General features: G+C 42.1%; 1 protein-coding gene across 1 annotated transcript in view; it reads left to right on the top strand.

The window, feature by feature from the left end:
- Window positions 1-16,481, top strand: part of magixb (MAGI family member, X-linked b) — a 36,923-nt gene that overhangs the window by 3,650 nt on the left and 16,792 nt on the right. Inside the window, exons 2-5 of the mRNA XM_087173668.1 lie at window positions 6,181-6,470; window positions 8,363-8,479; window positions 13,477-13,596; window positions 14,858-15,031. Of these exons, the coding sequence (XP_087029794.1) occupies window positions 6,181-6,470; window positions 8,363-8,479; window positions 13,477-13,596; window positions 14,858-15,031 (701 nt within the window). The remainder of the gene's footprint in view (window positions 1-6,180; window positions 6,471-8,362; window positions 8,480-13,476; window positions 13,597-14,857; window positions 15,032-16,481) is intronic.

Raw genomic sequence — 16,481 nt, 5'->3', positions numbered from 1 at the left:
AGATTTTAATCATTGTACCGATATGCAGGTGAAAAATAGAAAATTATAAGTGTAAGTCATAAGTGCCCACCTCTTGTTACTTGAACTGAACATAGCAGAATCATATAGCTTGTTCGGTCTGACCAATCAGCCAGAACCTCAAAATACTCAATCGATTTGTCAATTAGCAAAAAGATGAGTAGTGTTTTGATAGTCAATTAATCATTCAGTCATTCTAAAGTAGAAAATGCCAAACACCTGTAGCTTGTTAAATTAGAGGATTTGTCGTGATAGTTCATTAATATCTTTGAGTTTTGGACTCTTGACTGAATAAACAAGACATTTAAAGACAATCAACCAGAAAAAGAATAAGCACTTAAATTGATAATGAAAATGATGATTAGTCGCAGCCCTGATTCAATTTACAGCGACATAAAGACAGAAGAAAAACCTGAACCAGAAAATATTTGGTAATTTTCATTTATGAATGATTATCAAAATTGTTGGCAATTAATTTTCTGTGCATCAAATAATTAGAATTAATATGAATAGTTTGAGCTCAGCTTATTCATATTGGCCACTGTGCAGTGATGATTGCTCTGTTGAAGTTAACCAAATGCACTGTTACTGCACTGTGGGATGTGCATGCATAAAATACCAAATAAACTTACATAAGTTCGTAGAGCATTCTAGCTGAGCTAATTGAAAAGGCTAATTTCATTATCATAGACCTCATTTAGAGCGGAAACAGAATGTGGACAACAGAGCGAACAAGCTTGGCTCCACCAAGTCAAACCAACAGAAGCTTTTGTGAGTGCAAACCGACTCTGCTGCTCATGTAGTGCAGGAAAGCTGCTCAGTGACATGAAAATTCACAAACAGGCAATCAGACTGAGAGCATTGGAGTTAGATTAGAGCGACATCTCACGGCAAAGGCTGATTGTGTTAAAAGTTTCCTCGTCTTTGCAGAAGTTTAACAAACTCTGCTGTGGTCAAAGCCGATTATGTCAGGGAGTGATCTACCAGCTCAGAGATGGCTTTGATGAGGATGAGGGCCGGCATCTAGATAGACATCAGGAACATGGGGGAGAATCACGAGAGCTGACAGTCATTGCTTTCACCACAAAGCCTCACTCACGTTATTGATACAGGAGGAATGTTAGAGTAGGCGTTGAAGCTGCCAAGATGAAGTTTAAAGTCATAGCTAACAGTTGTTTGGTCAATGAAATTGTTTTTAAGTGGCGTTTCAAATGGAAGTGTGTGCACCGTGGACCTCAACCTGCTGCATAAATCTGTCAAGACAAGCCGTTGTTGTTTTGTTAGCCTTGCCAGAGCTGCTTTATACAAAGCAATTCAATTATTCACTTTTCATAATTGATGTGTTCGGCTTACACCCTTTTTCCTGAAGGTCTTTCAGTACTCTCTCCAGCCCAATGTCAAGTGCTATCCCCTCTTGTCCTTGATTCGTTGCTTGAAGCTGAATTTGAATTATTAAGCTTCATGGCAAAGCTCATCTGTGTAACTTTAATAAATTAATACCCCTGAGATCCAACCTGAAATAACTGCTTACTTAATTTGTCCTGTAATAAAGACATTCTGCTCATGACTATGAGCTGCCAGCAGTAAAATAGCCCCAGCCTTTTTATACTAATCACTGGGAAGAATTTAATTGCACAGGACCTGAAACTTTAGCATTGGCGCTGCTACACCATAAGTTATTATTACACTGGGATGTTAAGTTTATTAAGATAATGCTTAAATTGAGTTTCTGAGTCTCTTTAGAGCAGTGGTCCCCAAACTAAGGCCCGCGGGCCGGATACGGCCCACCCCCACATTTGGCCCGGCCCCCTGAACTATTATTATTTATTTCATTAATAGTGTTATTATTTATTTCTTGACTTTTTTTTCTGTGAAGAACCCGGAAAGGGTTATTTGGTTATGTGTGGCTTTCTGGCAAACAATACATTTTTACGTTTAGGCACCCCTGCGATTGTCACACTTTTTCTGTTACAAACTGAACCCGGCCCCCCATCAGCGAAGGGAAAAGTTATGTGGCCCTCACAGGAAAAAGTTTGGGGACCCCTGCTTTAGAGGAAAAAATGAATTATTATGGTTAATTAACTAATAACAATGGATGTTCACTGGATAATACAAGCGTGAGTATTCATGCAATTTAGGGTGAAAAGGCATATTTCAAACAGAAAGCACTGAGGGGCGCAGCTGTTTATACTGTACACTGAGTCATAATAGCCTTGAGCATATGCTTTATGCTTTTTGAATAAACAGTTACGGTGAGGGAATGAAAAAATTACATCTAAGAATAGACTCCTAGTCAAGAGGATGTATGTTTTGCCATTGACAGATTGCTGTGGTTTGAAATTACACTGAAAGGCCAGGGTTGCAAGTTGTAGAGATCCTGAGCAGGTCGCTGGTGGAGAGGAAGTCAGTGAAACAGGATATGTATTGGTCAGCTCTTTCCTGACCTTAAGGTCAGAAATCTCAATAGAGCATTCTTTTTATAGGGTTAGATATCCTTGAATCCGTATATTGTGTCCTCCTCTCTGTATAATAGTTAGTCTGGAGTGATGTATAGTGTTTCTAGCCATGCATGTTTCTAGCAGTGTGTCTCTACGGATGGCAGCACCAGTGAGTCAGTCAGTCCACCACTTTGCTCCAGATGAACATTCATGGTTCCCATGAATCTTAATATCTTTAATGATCCTCTGGCTTTTCCTAAGCCATGATGAGGTTGTCATTGGTTTTTAGTGAAATACCTCAATTACTACTGGTGAAAAAATCTGCCTCAGCTTCTCTTTTAATTGATAATTAGTAAATGATAGGATGAACAGTAAACATGGTGAATATTATACCTGCTTAACATCAGAATGTTAGCATCATCACTGCGACCATGTTAGCATGCTGACGCTAGCATTCAGCTCAAAGCATCACTGTGCCTAGGTGTAGACTCACAGAGCCACTAGCATGAGTGAAGAGTCATCATTTTACATCAGTACATCAGTTTACCGGCAAATATTACCATTTTGAAGTAAAAAAGTGCAGTAGGACAGCTTAAAAATTGTATTTATTGCAAATGGCTGATTGCTTAATATAATCCACTGAATCACACATTGTATAACCTCACAAACAGTACATTCCTCTCCTGCCTTAATGCCAACCGAGCCCTCTGTTTTTAGTGGACACAGTAAGATGAGTGTGCAGGGCCAGTTTGTAGCATCAACACCAACAGCAGAGCGAGACCAAAGCAGTGTCAGGGTGTGTGTCTGCAGCGGGACGAGTCCAGGCTTCAGCGGACTTGACAGGCTGTGGCTCATTAAACCCCCATCAGACGCACGAGGTCAAGACAACAGCTACCACTCGGGCAAAACTCTCTGCCTCCATGAGTATAATGTAGACACACAATGCAACTCTGTAGGCCCAACAGCATAGGATAATACCCTCAGTAGTTTTATTTTTAGCATTTTAATCATTACTGCTGAGAAGTTCAGAGAAAAATCTTTAGATAAAGCATGAAGAGACTAACGGCTTATAGAATTATGATTCTGGATTGATTCACATTGGAATATGTTTTGTATGATTAAATGGAAGAAGTAGATGCTTTTGTTTTTTATTCTCTTTTCACGACATAATAAATGCATGTTGTATTACTGTGTTTTCTGTGTGGGTGGATGGCTGGCTGGCTGGCTTTGGGGAAGCAGGTCGACAATGTTGCTGCAGAAGGTTTCACAGTGGGGTAGACCGAGAGGGACTGGGGGCACTGTTGGGCAAGGATGAAACGATAAGCACAATTTCAGGTTTAAACATAGTGGTGTAAATAACATCACTTCTTTGATCGTGTTTACTCGAATGCAGTGGAGCAATGGTGACAGCCGTTGGCTTTGAACCAAGGCTTAAAATGCAGGTTGTGGGTTTTTGGGTTCTCAATGTTGTGGCAACCAACTCAACCGTTTTCCAAAATCTGACTCATGTCGCCTGAGCTGAAGTCCTGCAAGGTCAAACAAGTGAGTCTTACGCCAACCACAGGCTGTGTGGCGCCTCTCTGTCTCTATCTGTACTTCCCTTTTTTCTCCACTATTCTCAAAGAATAGGAGAAAAATCATGCACAATTTTATCTGTATTTCATTGTTAAACATTTTACTTTCACTCTACTTCTGCTTTTATCTTTTAAAATGTCCACTCTCTGCCTTCCTCTTCCTCATTTGTCCATCTCTTTACATAAAAAAACCCCACCAGAGACCCCCTCTTTTGGCTGGGCAGTTGGAGAGAGGATAGAAGAAGAGGCTCTCTGTCAGATCTGCCAGTCGAATGACCAGTCAAGTGGAAAGGATTACTTACATCCTGTCCTTCTCTCACACTTTAAAGCAGTCTCATTAGGCCTGCTGGGCCAAAGGATTCAGGGTGCTCCCGAAAGGGCTGGCCTTGCACTGAGGAAAGCCCTGGGCGTGTTATCCCCATCCAGCCGAGGGTTATCATAGTCGTACAGTCATTTAAGAGGATTGCATCGTGATGTGTAATTGCTAATCTCCTGACCACAATGGAACTGGAGATCTCTATTTTCCATTCATTCCATGTATTTGAGCTAGTTTGTATTAGCATAGGTGTTACAGAGTAAGATACAAGGAATAGGAGACATTTTGGGAAATGAACCTATTAGCTGTTGTGAAGACTGATAGCCTATCGCTATCATGTCTGTATGCTAAAAATTAAGAATGAGTTAGGAGTCAGTTACCTTTGCTTGGCATAAAGAATGGAAACGGGGGATCAACAAGCCTGGTGCTGTCCAAAGGTAATGAAATCTGCCTACCTGGACATTTAAGGGGGCTTTTTGAAAGCTTTGCTATTGCTACATAGCTAGCATTAGCATTATCAGTCTACTCTAGAAGAAACATTGCAAGTTCAGCATCAAACTTCATTCCTTTACTCACCTAGAGCTGTCTCCAGTGGTGAAAAGCAATGCCAATGTTAACTCTTGTCTCTATCACATCTTTTCTTCTACTGAAATTAGCATGTTAACCAGCTAGCCCCGGCTCGTCTCATTTTGTTACCTTTAGACAGAGCCTGGCTAGTTGTTTCCAGTTTCCAGTGTTTATGCTAAGCTAAGCTAAGCTAACTATCGCCTCTCTCCAGCTTCATATTGAGCCCACAGACATGAGAGTGGTATCAGTCTTTTCATCTTACTCTCCACAAGAAAATTAATTAGTGTATCTCCTAAAATTTAGAACTATTTATTCAATAATAAGCTTTTCCTGTCATATTGTCTACATGTTGTGGTTCTGTTACTCTGTCTTGTCTGTCTCTGTTGTCGTGTCTGTAAAGGTGACAGAGCTGCTCTGATAATGTCAGAGCAACATTGACCGCTCTCTCCGGACATCACTGCTGTCACATCACGGACGTCTCAAATGTGTCAGCTACATCCTCAGCCCACACACACAGATACACAGCTGCTCACCGGAAAGCATGCTGCAGAAGAACATTATTTTCAGAACAGCTTTGCCGTGAGGCATCTCACCTTTTTGTTCACACAACATGCTGTGTCTGTGAGCAGACAATAGGAGAGTCTGTCCTGAGGAATACAGTAGGCAGACAAACAGGGTAATTAGTCACTGTCCAGACAAATCTATAAAAATCCATTTTCCAGTGAAAGCGTCATGCATCTCTGTAGATACAGAAATGACTCTGGTGTTCAGCCGTACTTGTTCCCAGATTGCCTGTCAAAATGTGTGCGCATTCAATGACCCGTACCTTTATCGAACGCAAACTAGATTTTCCCATGTGACAGAGGATGTGGCGGAATGTGCACAAACTCCATCATGTGTGTGTACATGACAATAAAACGTCAGCCATGTCCCTGTGTCTTTTGGTTGGACAGTCATGCACTGTGCCATAGTATGTTTGCATAAAACAAAGGCCCAGCTCCCATGTTGTGTTGTTCCTGACGTTCAAACCTCAAACCTTGGTCTCAGAGAAAATATCCTAACCTGTGAAGGTGGAATTATTCATGACTTTTACACATTCTGCTCTGAAACACTGCAACTCCCCAGTCCTCAGATGCTGACAGCTGACAAAGGTTAAATAACAAAACACCCTCCTATCTGAAGTCACAGGATCTTTCTCTACCTATCCTTTTTTTTACTGTCTCACACTTTCTGCTCACCCTCTGATACCATTTCCTTTTCTCTCCAGCTCATTTGCCATGTCTAAGACAGCGGTGAAGAAGCTGCACTGGCGTTCCAAGGTGCAGGACAGCTTCGTCCCCTTGCTAGGCTCGTCGGGGGAACTGGGGATCGCCATCGGTGGAGGAGCAGATTATGGAGAGTTTCCTTTTGTCACGTCGGCTCCCGGGGGCGGACTCACAGTGGGTGATATCATCCTTGAAATTGGGGGGACACCTGTATTAGGGATGACATTAGGAGATGTCCGTGGTGTTCTCAACTCCTGCCCCCATCCTATCCGCATTAAAACTGTGTCACCAGGTATGATTCAGCATGCTAACTCACCCCTCTATAAAGTACTCTGCAGCTCATTGTTTTGGTAGATGTGTAAATGATCACCACACAGGCAAGAAAAGGTCTTATTATACAATAGGTGCTCATTTCTTCTGGCATTTATGTATTACACGTCACCCACAATAATTCATTCAATCTTTAATTCTCTCCCTAATCCTGCAGGCAGTTTAACTTGTTGCTGTTTATGTCGCACACCATTGCACTTGCTTCATCAGGCTACACCCAAACAATCTGTTACACTGGCGTCCAAGCTGTCATCCATAATAATCTTGCTCAATAACCCTCCTCTGACTCTCACAAGCCCGATCTGCAGCCTGTAGCATTCTGATGCTGATTTGCACTCGTCAATTAGTCTGGATATGTCAAGGCGATCGGTCAATATGTGGGTAGGAGGTCAAAATTGCTGATGACACATGACAAGAGTGTGGTGATAACGTTGTCTGTCACCCATGAAGGGCCTTGATGTTAAGAACAGGGGGCTGGGGAAACGGATGTCTTTGTTGACTCAGAACAGAGCAATATGTCACCGCAGTGTCACCTGACTGCGGCTCCCGATGGCCTTGCTCGCTAGATTGATAGCTGATTTGGCCACGGGGGTGTAAATGGGGACCTTTGCTCCTGGTCCCTCTGCCGCTCGTAGATCCATTATCATTTCTGAAGTCTGCCTGGCCCTCCCTGGGCAGCTTGACTGCATGTAGTGTGGACAGTGATGGATGAGCTGATGCGCTGGCTTGCTGTATCACACCTCCTCCTACTCCTACTACTACTACTACAACTCCTTGTGCTCCAGCCCTCAAATACAGGACACTAGACCACATTCCCCAGAGGCAGGAGGCAGTTTAAAGGTTTTAGCACTAATGCTGGTGCTCTGTGGAGAAAACCACATAGTAGTGATATGATCTGTCCATCAGATGGTATTCTTTGTATTGCTATTAACCTTGATATCTGACTGCTTCACTTTAATGGGATCTTGCATGTGATACAGTATTTTTGCACAATCTACAATGAATTTAACAATTGTTATAAAATCTGATATTGAGCTGATATTCATGTCTGAATTTTGCTCTTCAATAGACAAGAAAACAGCAGCTGTTTCATAACATGATGAGCAAAAGCCCATCACTTCTCCCAAAAAGCGGCCGGCAAGTTTCATGTCCCTTTACAGGCAGCAGCCATATGTGGCCAGTCATACGTACATGCGGTTGACTGCCTCCGCTAATAAAGTTATATCACTTTTTTTTTTTTTTTTTTAATAGCACACAGCAAATTCAGTCCAGCACTGGGCAGAACCCATGTAACAGACGGCGGGGGTAGGGGGCGGCAAGGGTGCAGACTGCGGGCTGCAGCCTGCAGGGGAAGCACCGACAGAATGGTCGTCTGTCAGAGTGACAAGCTGTAGATGCGCTCAGCCCATCCATAACAGCAAGTGGCCTGTCATCAGAGGCCATAAAGCACTTGAGATGATATTAAGAGATCAGAGAGAGGGAACTGAGCCCCAGTGATCAGCTTTGCCTCTCCTGGTGACAGCCTCAACTGTTTTGTCTGGAGCAATTAACCTCAGATGGTTGTTATGTATGCATGAGGTACTCAGGGAAAACACACTCAGGATCTACAGTATATGAAGTGATACAGAAACATCAGTATAGGTGTGAATGTGAAAGTCCAAGGTCGTAAAGTGATGGTGTTAAATTGAGCCCGGCAGGAGTAAATGTTATCAGTTAAAATAAATTTCAGCCTCTACAAATAAAATCTAAAGAGTAAACATACACCATCAGACTGTTTTGTGCTTACAGAGCTGATGCCATTCTGTCTCTGCCCCCCCCCCCATGCTTTACTTGTTACTTTTGCCCTTCCCTCAGGCTCCACATTGTGCAAGGATCTCAGGTTGTATCTGAGTAAGTGCTTCACACCCGGCTCAGTGGACAGCCAGCTTCAGCAGGTCATCCGAGAGAACCTCTACCTCCGCGCTGTACCTTGTAAGTCCTGTTTTGTGCTTCTGCTCTCACCTTCAATATGAGCTACTATGTTTCACTGCACATCTTGCCTTTGTGTATCTTGTCTCATCTGCTCCAGTTTCATGTTCTTCAGTCCTCCTGTGCAGACCTCCTCTGCATGTTACTGACTACATTAATTCTTTGGTAACACATTTCATGGTTGCCTATGCAAATATCTGGGTGTTAATTGGCGATAGAGCTGTTTTCCACACTTCCCTCTGTCAATGTATGCAAGCAGACCTGAGGTGATTTAATGTAATAATGTAAAAAAAAAACAACAAAAAAAAAGCACTATCAGGGTGTTGAGCGAGACAGAAAATGCCAAAAGTGCAATCAGTTTGGACATTTCCATAGCAACAGCCTGTATTGTCACAACACTGGGTTTATCCTCAGTTGCAGTCTCCCCCCTTACAATCCTCACCCCCGTGCTCCAGGCTATTTCTCTTTTTGTTTGGGTGGTGGTAGGATGGTGGTACATCTGATGGTAGCTCTGTTTGACACATTCTTTTTATTCTCACAGTTTCTGTATGATCGCCCTGAAAAGGAGGCCTGTCGTCCGCACAGCCAGTTTCATTTTGATGCTTATGAATAAAATCAAGCACAATGGCAGCCAAAGGCAGCTAGTTGTAGTACATCTGTTGCTATCTTAATCCTCTATAATATGACGTCACTGGAAACAGCTAGAGGTTATAACAGCAGAGTAGTGTGTTTCTGGGAGGACGCCTGTGGGTTTTGCAATGTAATTCTCTGGCTTGCATTGTGTCTGTTGTCTGTTGTGTGTGTGTTTTTTTCTTTTTCAGGTGGGGTTGTAAAAGAGATAGACCACCAAGTGTGTCTGTAGTCTTAACCTTGCTGTGAGTGTGTGGAGTTGTTGCTAATCTCTCCTTTAGTCCGGGAAGTAGGTCATACGGGACAGTCTGCCACAACGCCACCAACACACTCGCTGAGAGAACAAGGCACAGGTCAAAACTCACAGGGATGGTGCGAGGAAGCTAAAACAGGCTCTCTTAGTAAACAATATGCATATTCATATGATGGTGTAATTACAGCTGTATGCATAGTAAGCTTTCTCATTACTTAGCCATGATTGCGTAGCATCCTGTTACGTGTACAAGCAGCTGCTCAGAGAGTGAATTGCCAAAATAAATTTAGCTTTCAGTCATTTTTGAATCAGAATAGCATGATAGTGGAGGGTTGTCAGAGATGAATTATATTCATTGACAAGATATTGTATTATATTACATAAAGCAGTCCAGCCTTCCCTTGCTGTTGGTGTCCAACTTTTACCAACTCCCCATCTCTGAGTGCTTTCTTTTAGTAAGAGTGACAACAAGGCAGGCTCAGCCCTCGGGTGTTTAATCCTCTGATCTGCAGGAGATGACACAGTAAGATGCTGTTGTTCTCATGCTGATACCAGCACACGCATGCCACCCTGATCCCAAGACGGCTCGGAGACCATCACGTCTCATTTCAGACCATTTGTAGATACATGTGTGTAGAAGCAGAATTGTCTTCCTTTTGTTGTTTTTTCCCTGGAGGAGGCAGCTGTGCGTGATGTAACAGGAACTTAAAGCTGAGGAGTTTTCATCAGTGGCTCATTGTGGCCCCCTTCAGGATCATATGTATGTTTCCTTCTGTTTCAGGAGACTCTTTGTCGTAGTGTTTTTTTTTTTTTTTTTTGTAGTTGTTGATAAGTATATCTTTGAATTACATAACATAGATTTATTAGCCTCAGAAGCTCATGAAGCTTGTAGTTCAACTTTTTTAAATGTTTTTCATTGCAAAACTGCAAAGATAAAATGACAAGGCTTCAGTTTGATTCATTTTTTTAAAATTTAGATACTATGTCTTCTTCTGAAACTGTGGCTTCGTACCACTGTGCTATTTTAGAGAGTATCTCAATCGCTGAATCCTTTTGATGAGACAATGTTCTCTGATGTTGGAGCTGGCACTGGAGCAAGAAATATCATTACAAAGGCTCAGTCAGGAGGGCAGTGCATAAAAATGGAAATGAATGACAGAATTAAGTAAATGCAGGCTACTGTATCAATAATCTAGAGGGGGAATTAAATTAAAAGCAAATGTCTATCAGTGCCAAAGTGGAGGAGGGGCTGACTGCAGTCTAATGGCTTTGTACGCTCATACCGAGGCAGAGATAGGGCTTACTGTTTAGCTTGTGGAGCAGCTATATGTGTAAACTAGTGTACCGTAAGTCTTATATAACAGCTTTCTATTTCAAGCATTTGAAAATTACCCTTTTTTCTCTCTCTTCAGTTGTATCATTATTTTCTGTGTGCAGGGTTTGCAGACATCACATTACCCTCCTGAACTTTCCCATCCATATTTGTATAATCACAGTAACCATTTGTACATGTGCCCTTGGATGATTCACAGCCAATGTCATCAAGACCAACTGTGTCGCTGTCTCCTCCACAAAAGACTTTTCTAATTGTCTTCAGAGTGAGTCAGAGATAAGAAACATCATCATTTAGTTATTCTGATATGCTCGCCGCAGCGCCGTCAGGCGGACCGTCTGTGGCCTTTTCAACTGTGGGATTCATTGTTAGTTATTTGTGTGCGGTGATCTTGACAGACAGCTCTCTCTGGGTGTTGATACAGAGTTCTGTGTAATTACCTTCTCACTCCCGAGCTCAGCCACAGTCCCAGGGGATCAGTGTGCGGCGCCTACAGGGACAGGCGGGGAAGAAGAAGATGTCAATAATCCATCCTGCCCCCCCCCCTGCGCTGACATGTCATATATATCTCCAAGGAGGGTGCATAGATAATGAATCCTTGCCTCACATCATATCAGCTAGAGAGATACTGTGTGTCCTGAGGGGAGGAGACGAATTACACACGTCAGGTGTCGTCAGGAGATTTACTATCCGATCTTTAATTAGACATAGAGACCTCTAATTTCCTTTTAACTGGGTGCAAGCACAAAATTGGGAGCAAGCAGAAATGGGTGTGGACAGTCCATGTTTGCAATTTCTGGGGACCAGAGGTGTGAATGCAACCTTGGTGCTGCATTGGGGAAAAAAAGGCTGCACTGTTACATTATAGTATCAGCAGGTGGAGTTTAGAAGAGCCAATCACATCAGCTCTCCTCATCCTCTTTAAAAGCACAAAAGACAGTTTCATAATTAGCCAGGAAGTGAGCGTCAAACTTCTCTGGAGAAAACTGTCCAACACAGGAAAACCTGATTGATTAGTTTGATCAATCGATGAGTCGATGAACAGAAAATTAGTCAACTGCAATTTTGATAATTGATTTACATGTTTTTGGTAATATATCGTAGAAAGTGAGATTTCCATGTCTTTTTGAGTAAAAAGCAGCTCTTTATTTTCTTGCTGTTGTTTTAACTTTATTAACAACACAACACCAAACAGTCATTCCGTTGCTTAGCTAGCAAGCATGAGAGCTGAGATCTACAACTATAGTGAGATTTCTTTTGGTACTTAAAATCACAAATATATCTTCTTATGGATATCAAAACATCAAATAAAACACCAGAAAAGTTTTAAATATCGGACTTTTAAAGGAAAAATGCCCAAAATTCCGCCATTTCAATCCCAATATTTGTTGGGCGCTTCTGTGATGAACTGAATATCCTTGGGTCGGTCATCCAGTCAGCTTAAGCTTGATCATCTTAATCAATAATAAAAAAACACCCCCAACTCAACATCTATGAATGTTTTTGCAGTTTTTGATAGGTCTGTGTATAAACATACACTAAAGCCATGACTATTGCTTTTTGCATTTGCTTTTGTGATGCAAAGTGGTCAGAGAATGCAGGATTCAGCCCAACAAAAATACTATTACAACTGCTGGGACAAAATGATCAGGACACTGTACAGTAAACACACTTTGTTTTACAGAAAGATGAGGTCAGGTTGAGGGGGATGTCTCATTCTCTCCAATGTTTATGTGTGTCCAGTCCTCTGTGTCTACGTGTGTGTGTTTGTGTGTTGACTGTAGTATAGTGAGTTTTTTCAGCAGTGTGTGTGTGCATGCTCTGTGCAGTCCTGCATGTGTCATTCTGGCTGGGAGAGCTGCTCCCAGGACAGCAGTGCATTAATCATGGGTTTTATTGGGTAGCTGGGTGTGACTCCCTCCTGCCGGCTTCACACTGACATCACATGTGGTCCTCCAGGAGAAGGACAGAGATTTGTCCTTAGTTTGGGCTTGGTGTGGATTTTGTCTTGGGAGAGGAATTACACGTCTTAAGGGCAGAACGGGCGCCTTGTCATCTAGTTTGCAAATTAAATTATTCCACCAGACTTGTACTATAAAAATGTGACATATTTCACACTACATGCCTGTACATGCACATGTATCTAATGGTTAGGAAGCTGAAGCCTGGGTCAAAATACTTTCCTTTCTTTACTTTCCTTTTGGACTCACTGCTCTCTTCCAGGCCAAGGTCAATGTGAATCAATTATGATGACAGATCATTGATCATCTGAGTGCTCCATCTTTGCAATAGTGATAGAAAGACTTTAAGACTTTCACACTGCCCCATTAATGTTTAATTTTGTTCTTACTGGTCTGTTCATATTAAAGAGGCTTTGGTAAGTGCCACTGCCACACATCATCGTGCTCTTCACAACAAAGGGTAAATTTTGTAAGTGCTGTAATTAAAGCGCTCACTTGTTAATTGTTGCTATGAATTTATACTCTACTTAAATTTGTTTTGTCTTCTTGGGATTGTTTATTACATTAAATACAGCCACTACAGAGCCATTAGGGTGTTATGTTTTGCTGGACTATCGCTATGTAATTTGTCAAACTAATGCTTGGACTATTTATAGTTTGCAGAGTTGCCGCTTTGTTTAAACACTGAACTCAGATTGATAACTCCCAATGAGAGGAAAAGACCTTGATTAATTGACATATTATCCACAGTGGAGCTGGCAGTATTTCTAACCTCATGGCGCTGATGTCTGACACCGTATGTCCTGTTGTCTCCTTCTCCCAGGTACAACAAGGCAGCCCAGAGACGGGGAAATCTCAGGGGTGGACTACAACTTTGTCTCCATTGAGGAGTTCTTCTCCTTGGAGGAGTCAGGAGCACTGCTTGAGAGTGGCAAGTTCAAAGGTGAATGAGTTGAACATTTCAACTAACTGACCTGGCAACCTTAAAGAATGTGGAAGAAATAGTTTAATCGTTTGGGAAACATGCTAATTCACTTTCTTGGCAAGAGCTAGAAAAGAACATATTTCCTGTCCCACTCTCATGTGTAGCCGTAAATATGATGCTACAGCTGGCGACAAGTTAGCTTAGCTTATCATAAAGACTGGAAAAAGAGGGAAACCGCTTTTGTTACTTTTGGATTGAGCCAGGCTAGCTGTTTCCCCTTGATTCCAATCTTAATGCTAAGCTAGGCCAACAGGCTGCTAGCTTTAGCTTCATATTGACCATGCTGTGGTATCGATGTTCTAATGTAACTCCTGCCGAGATATTGAATAAGCGTATTTCCCAAAATGTCAAACTGCTCCTTTTAAAGAATACTTTTTCCTGTGATTAATGAGGTTTACATAATTAATGATAGGGGGGGCAGTCAGTTGCAAAGTCTAAAGCCCTGCCTGGCATATTAATGCCTTCAGGTGTTGCTCACCTCGTATCTACCCTGCAGACTCCTCCCCTCTCAAGGGTCAGAGTGGTGCCTCTGATTAAAAAGCCCCCATACATTAGTATCCATAATTTATAAGAGTTTAATGGGAGCAATAAATGTCATCCTCCCCTGCCTTACATGTGACATTGACAGACACATCGCCAAAGCAAAGCAATCAGGAGTATCGGCTGCACCGTGCGTGCAGTAGCCTGCAGAAACTGCAGTAAATGGTGACGGCTGGTGACCTTGTTGCCGAGTTCACTAATCTAATGTTTCTCCTCAACCCATTTTGAGCTCCGTGAGCCAAATGGAGGGGTGGAGGTAATTTCATTTCTTCTTAAGCAGCTGGAGCAGATGGCTCAAATTGAAACTATAGAACATATATAGTCTGTGATCTCAGGGGAATACATAATGCACATACATACAGGCATGTAGTATGTGCTGTTTTGTCTATAATAACATAACCCTGCTCTGCTCCTGAATATTTGAATATTAAATCTTTCGTTTAACTCAATTTGTATCTCAGTAACATGTTAATGCAGACTGTGCACTGTTATGGCTCCTTAGATTTATATGGCAATAGATTTTGTTTGCAACAAAGGGCATTTCCACTTTAAATATAAGTTGTGATGTTATGACCAAATGAAAGGTTCACTCTCTGTATTTAATTTTACAGTCTGATATGTTCATGCGGTTTCCATTTCTTAAGGCAAGATGTCTTTCTCCTGCCCTTCTCTGTCTCAGGGAATTACTACGGCACACCTCGGCCTGTTCACATCAGCGCAGACAGCCCCCCCATCACCTACCAGGAACACCGCAACCTGCTCAGAAACTTCCGCACACGCAGCAAATCGCTCAGCAACCTGGAGAAGGCTGCAGAGGACGGCGAAAACAGTGAGGACGACTCCGGCCTCTCAGGCAAGTGTCTCTGAAACCTGTTTTATATGACAGCATGTGTGGGCAAAGGCACAAATATAAATCAGAAGACAAACCAAGAGGTAATTGGTTTATAAAGTTGCATTTATAATAGCATAGATGGATTTTTACATAGCTACTGGGGCCTTCGTTGTGGTTGAAGATTGAAAGGCATATTGACAGTAGGAGACGTGTCTGTTAAGCCCTGCATAGTGGCCAGCAGCTAAATGCTGCATTGTCCCCCTATCTATAGCTCCAGTCTCTGATACACAAATTAATCAATCTTTAGCACGATTAGTATGCTCTAAACTCTCAGAGGGGCTGTGGCCTCATCGATTGCTGGTTCAAATCCAAAGGAAGGTCAGCATGCCTTAGGTCGAGCGGGCGAGGATGTAAGCTGATAGGCAAATGTGCACACAGGGAGGTGAGAGGGAAAAAACTGAGGAAATCGTGTGATAAGGATGTAGAAAGTGTTTGAATTAAGTCACTAAGCTCTCCTAATACTGGAATAGCCAACACAGGGTTGTCAGAGAATTTTTTTTCTCTGTGATAAAGAAACCTTTTAATTTTAGATGTGATGGATGACTAAGATACCAGATATGTTAACTAAATGGCTTTAAAGGCTTATTACTCACCAGTGGTGGAAGAAGTATTCATTTCCTTTACTCAAGAAAAAAAAATTCTCCATTTAAAGTTATTAAAGCCATTCACTCAAAATCCTTCTGTGGTAAGAATACAGAATTATTATTAGCAAAATGGCTAGTATCAATGTAAATGTCCCCTGTGACTGATATATTAATTTATATTTTTTGGATGTTAAAATCGATCGGTGTGAGAGCAGTATTTTACTGCTGATGCTGATTTTACTGCTAAAACTCACAGACATTAATGCATTGTATTTCATGAGGTTATGATATGTTGTTTTATATAAATATTAATCTTAAACTCTTAAACTCAGTCAAGTAACTCAGTCAAATAAATGTAGTGGAGAAAAATGTACAGTATTAGTGTAGTATAAAGTATAAAATGGAAACAGTAAAGTTCAAGTACCAAGTACAGGTACGGTGTTTGAGTAAAATTACTTAGTTACCTTCATGTTATGTAGTTATTACTTATGAAGGCAGTGTTGGAGAAGTGATCGTAGCAAGAAACTAGAGCACAAGAGCCGAACAGAAGGAGGGTGTGAGATTGGATGACTGGGGTAAGAGAGCAAGGCAGCGACACAGGGTTGGGGGGATGGAGGTAGGTAGGGAGGCTGAGTGTTAGGAAAGGTAGAGGCAGGGAGCCAGAATGGTACAGAAGATAAGAGAGAGGTAGGCAGAGTGGGAGGTGAGGAACGCAGGCAGGCAGAGATCCAGATAGTTAGGGACGTGCTCCAAACAGGCAGGTAGGGCAGCAGGCAGCCGGGACTTTTTGGGGGTGGGGTGGTGACAGGAGAGCTGGTGGGCAGCGC

This window comes from Seriola lalandi, unplaced genomic scaffold (assembly GCF_002814215.2).
Source record: "Seriola lalandi dorsalis isolate HSWRI2012SDOR001 ecotype SW California unplaced genomic scaffold, Sedor1 jcf7180002054262, whole genome shotgun sequence".
NCBI classification, from domain to species: Eukaryota; Metazoa; Chordata; class Actinopteri; order Carangiformes; family Carangidae; genus Seriola; species Seriola lalandi.
Note: the sequence above shows the minus strand (reverse complement) of the source record. Positions and strands in the feature narration are given on the sequence as shown.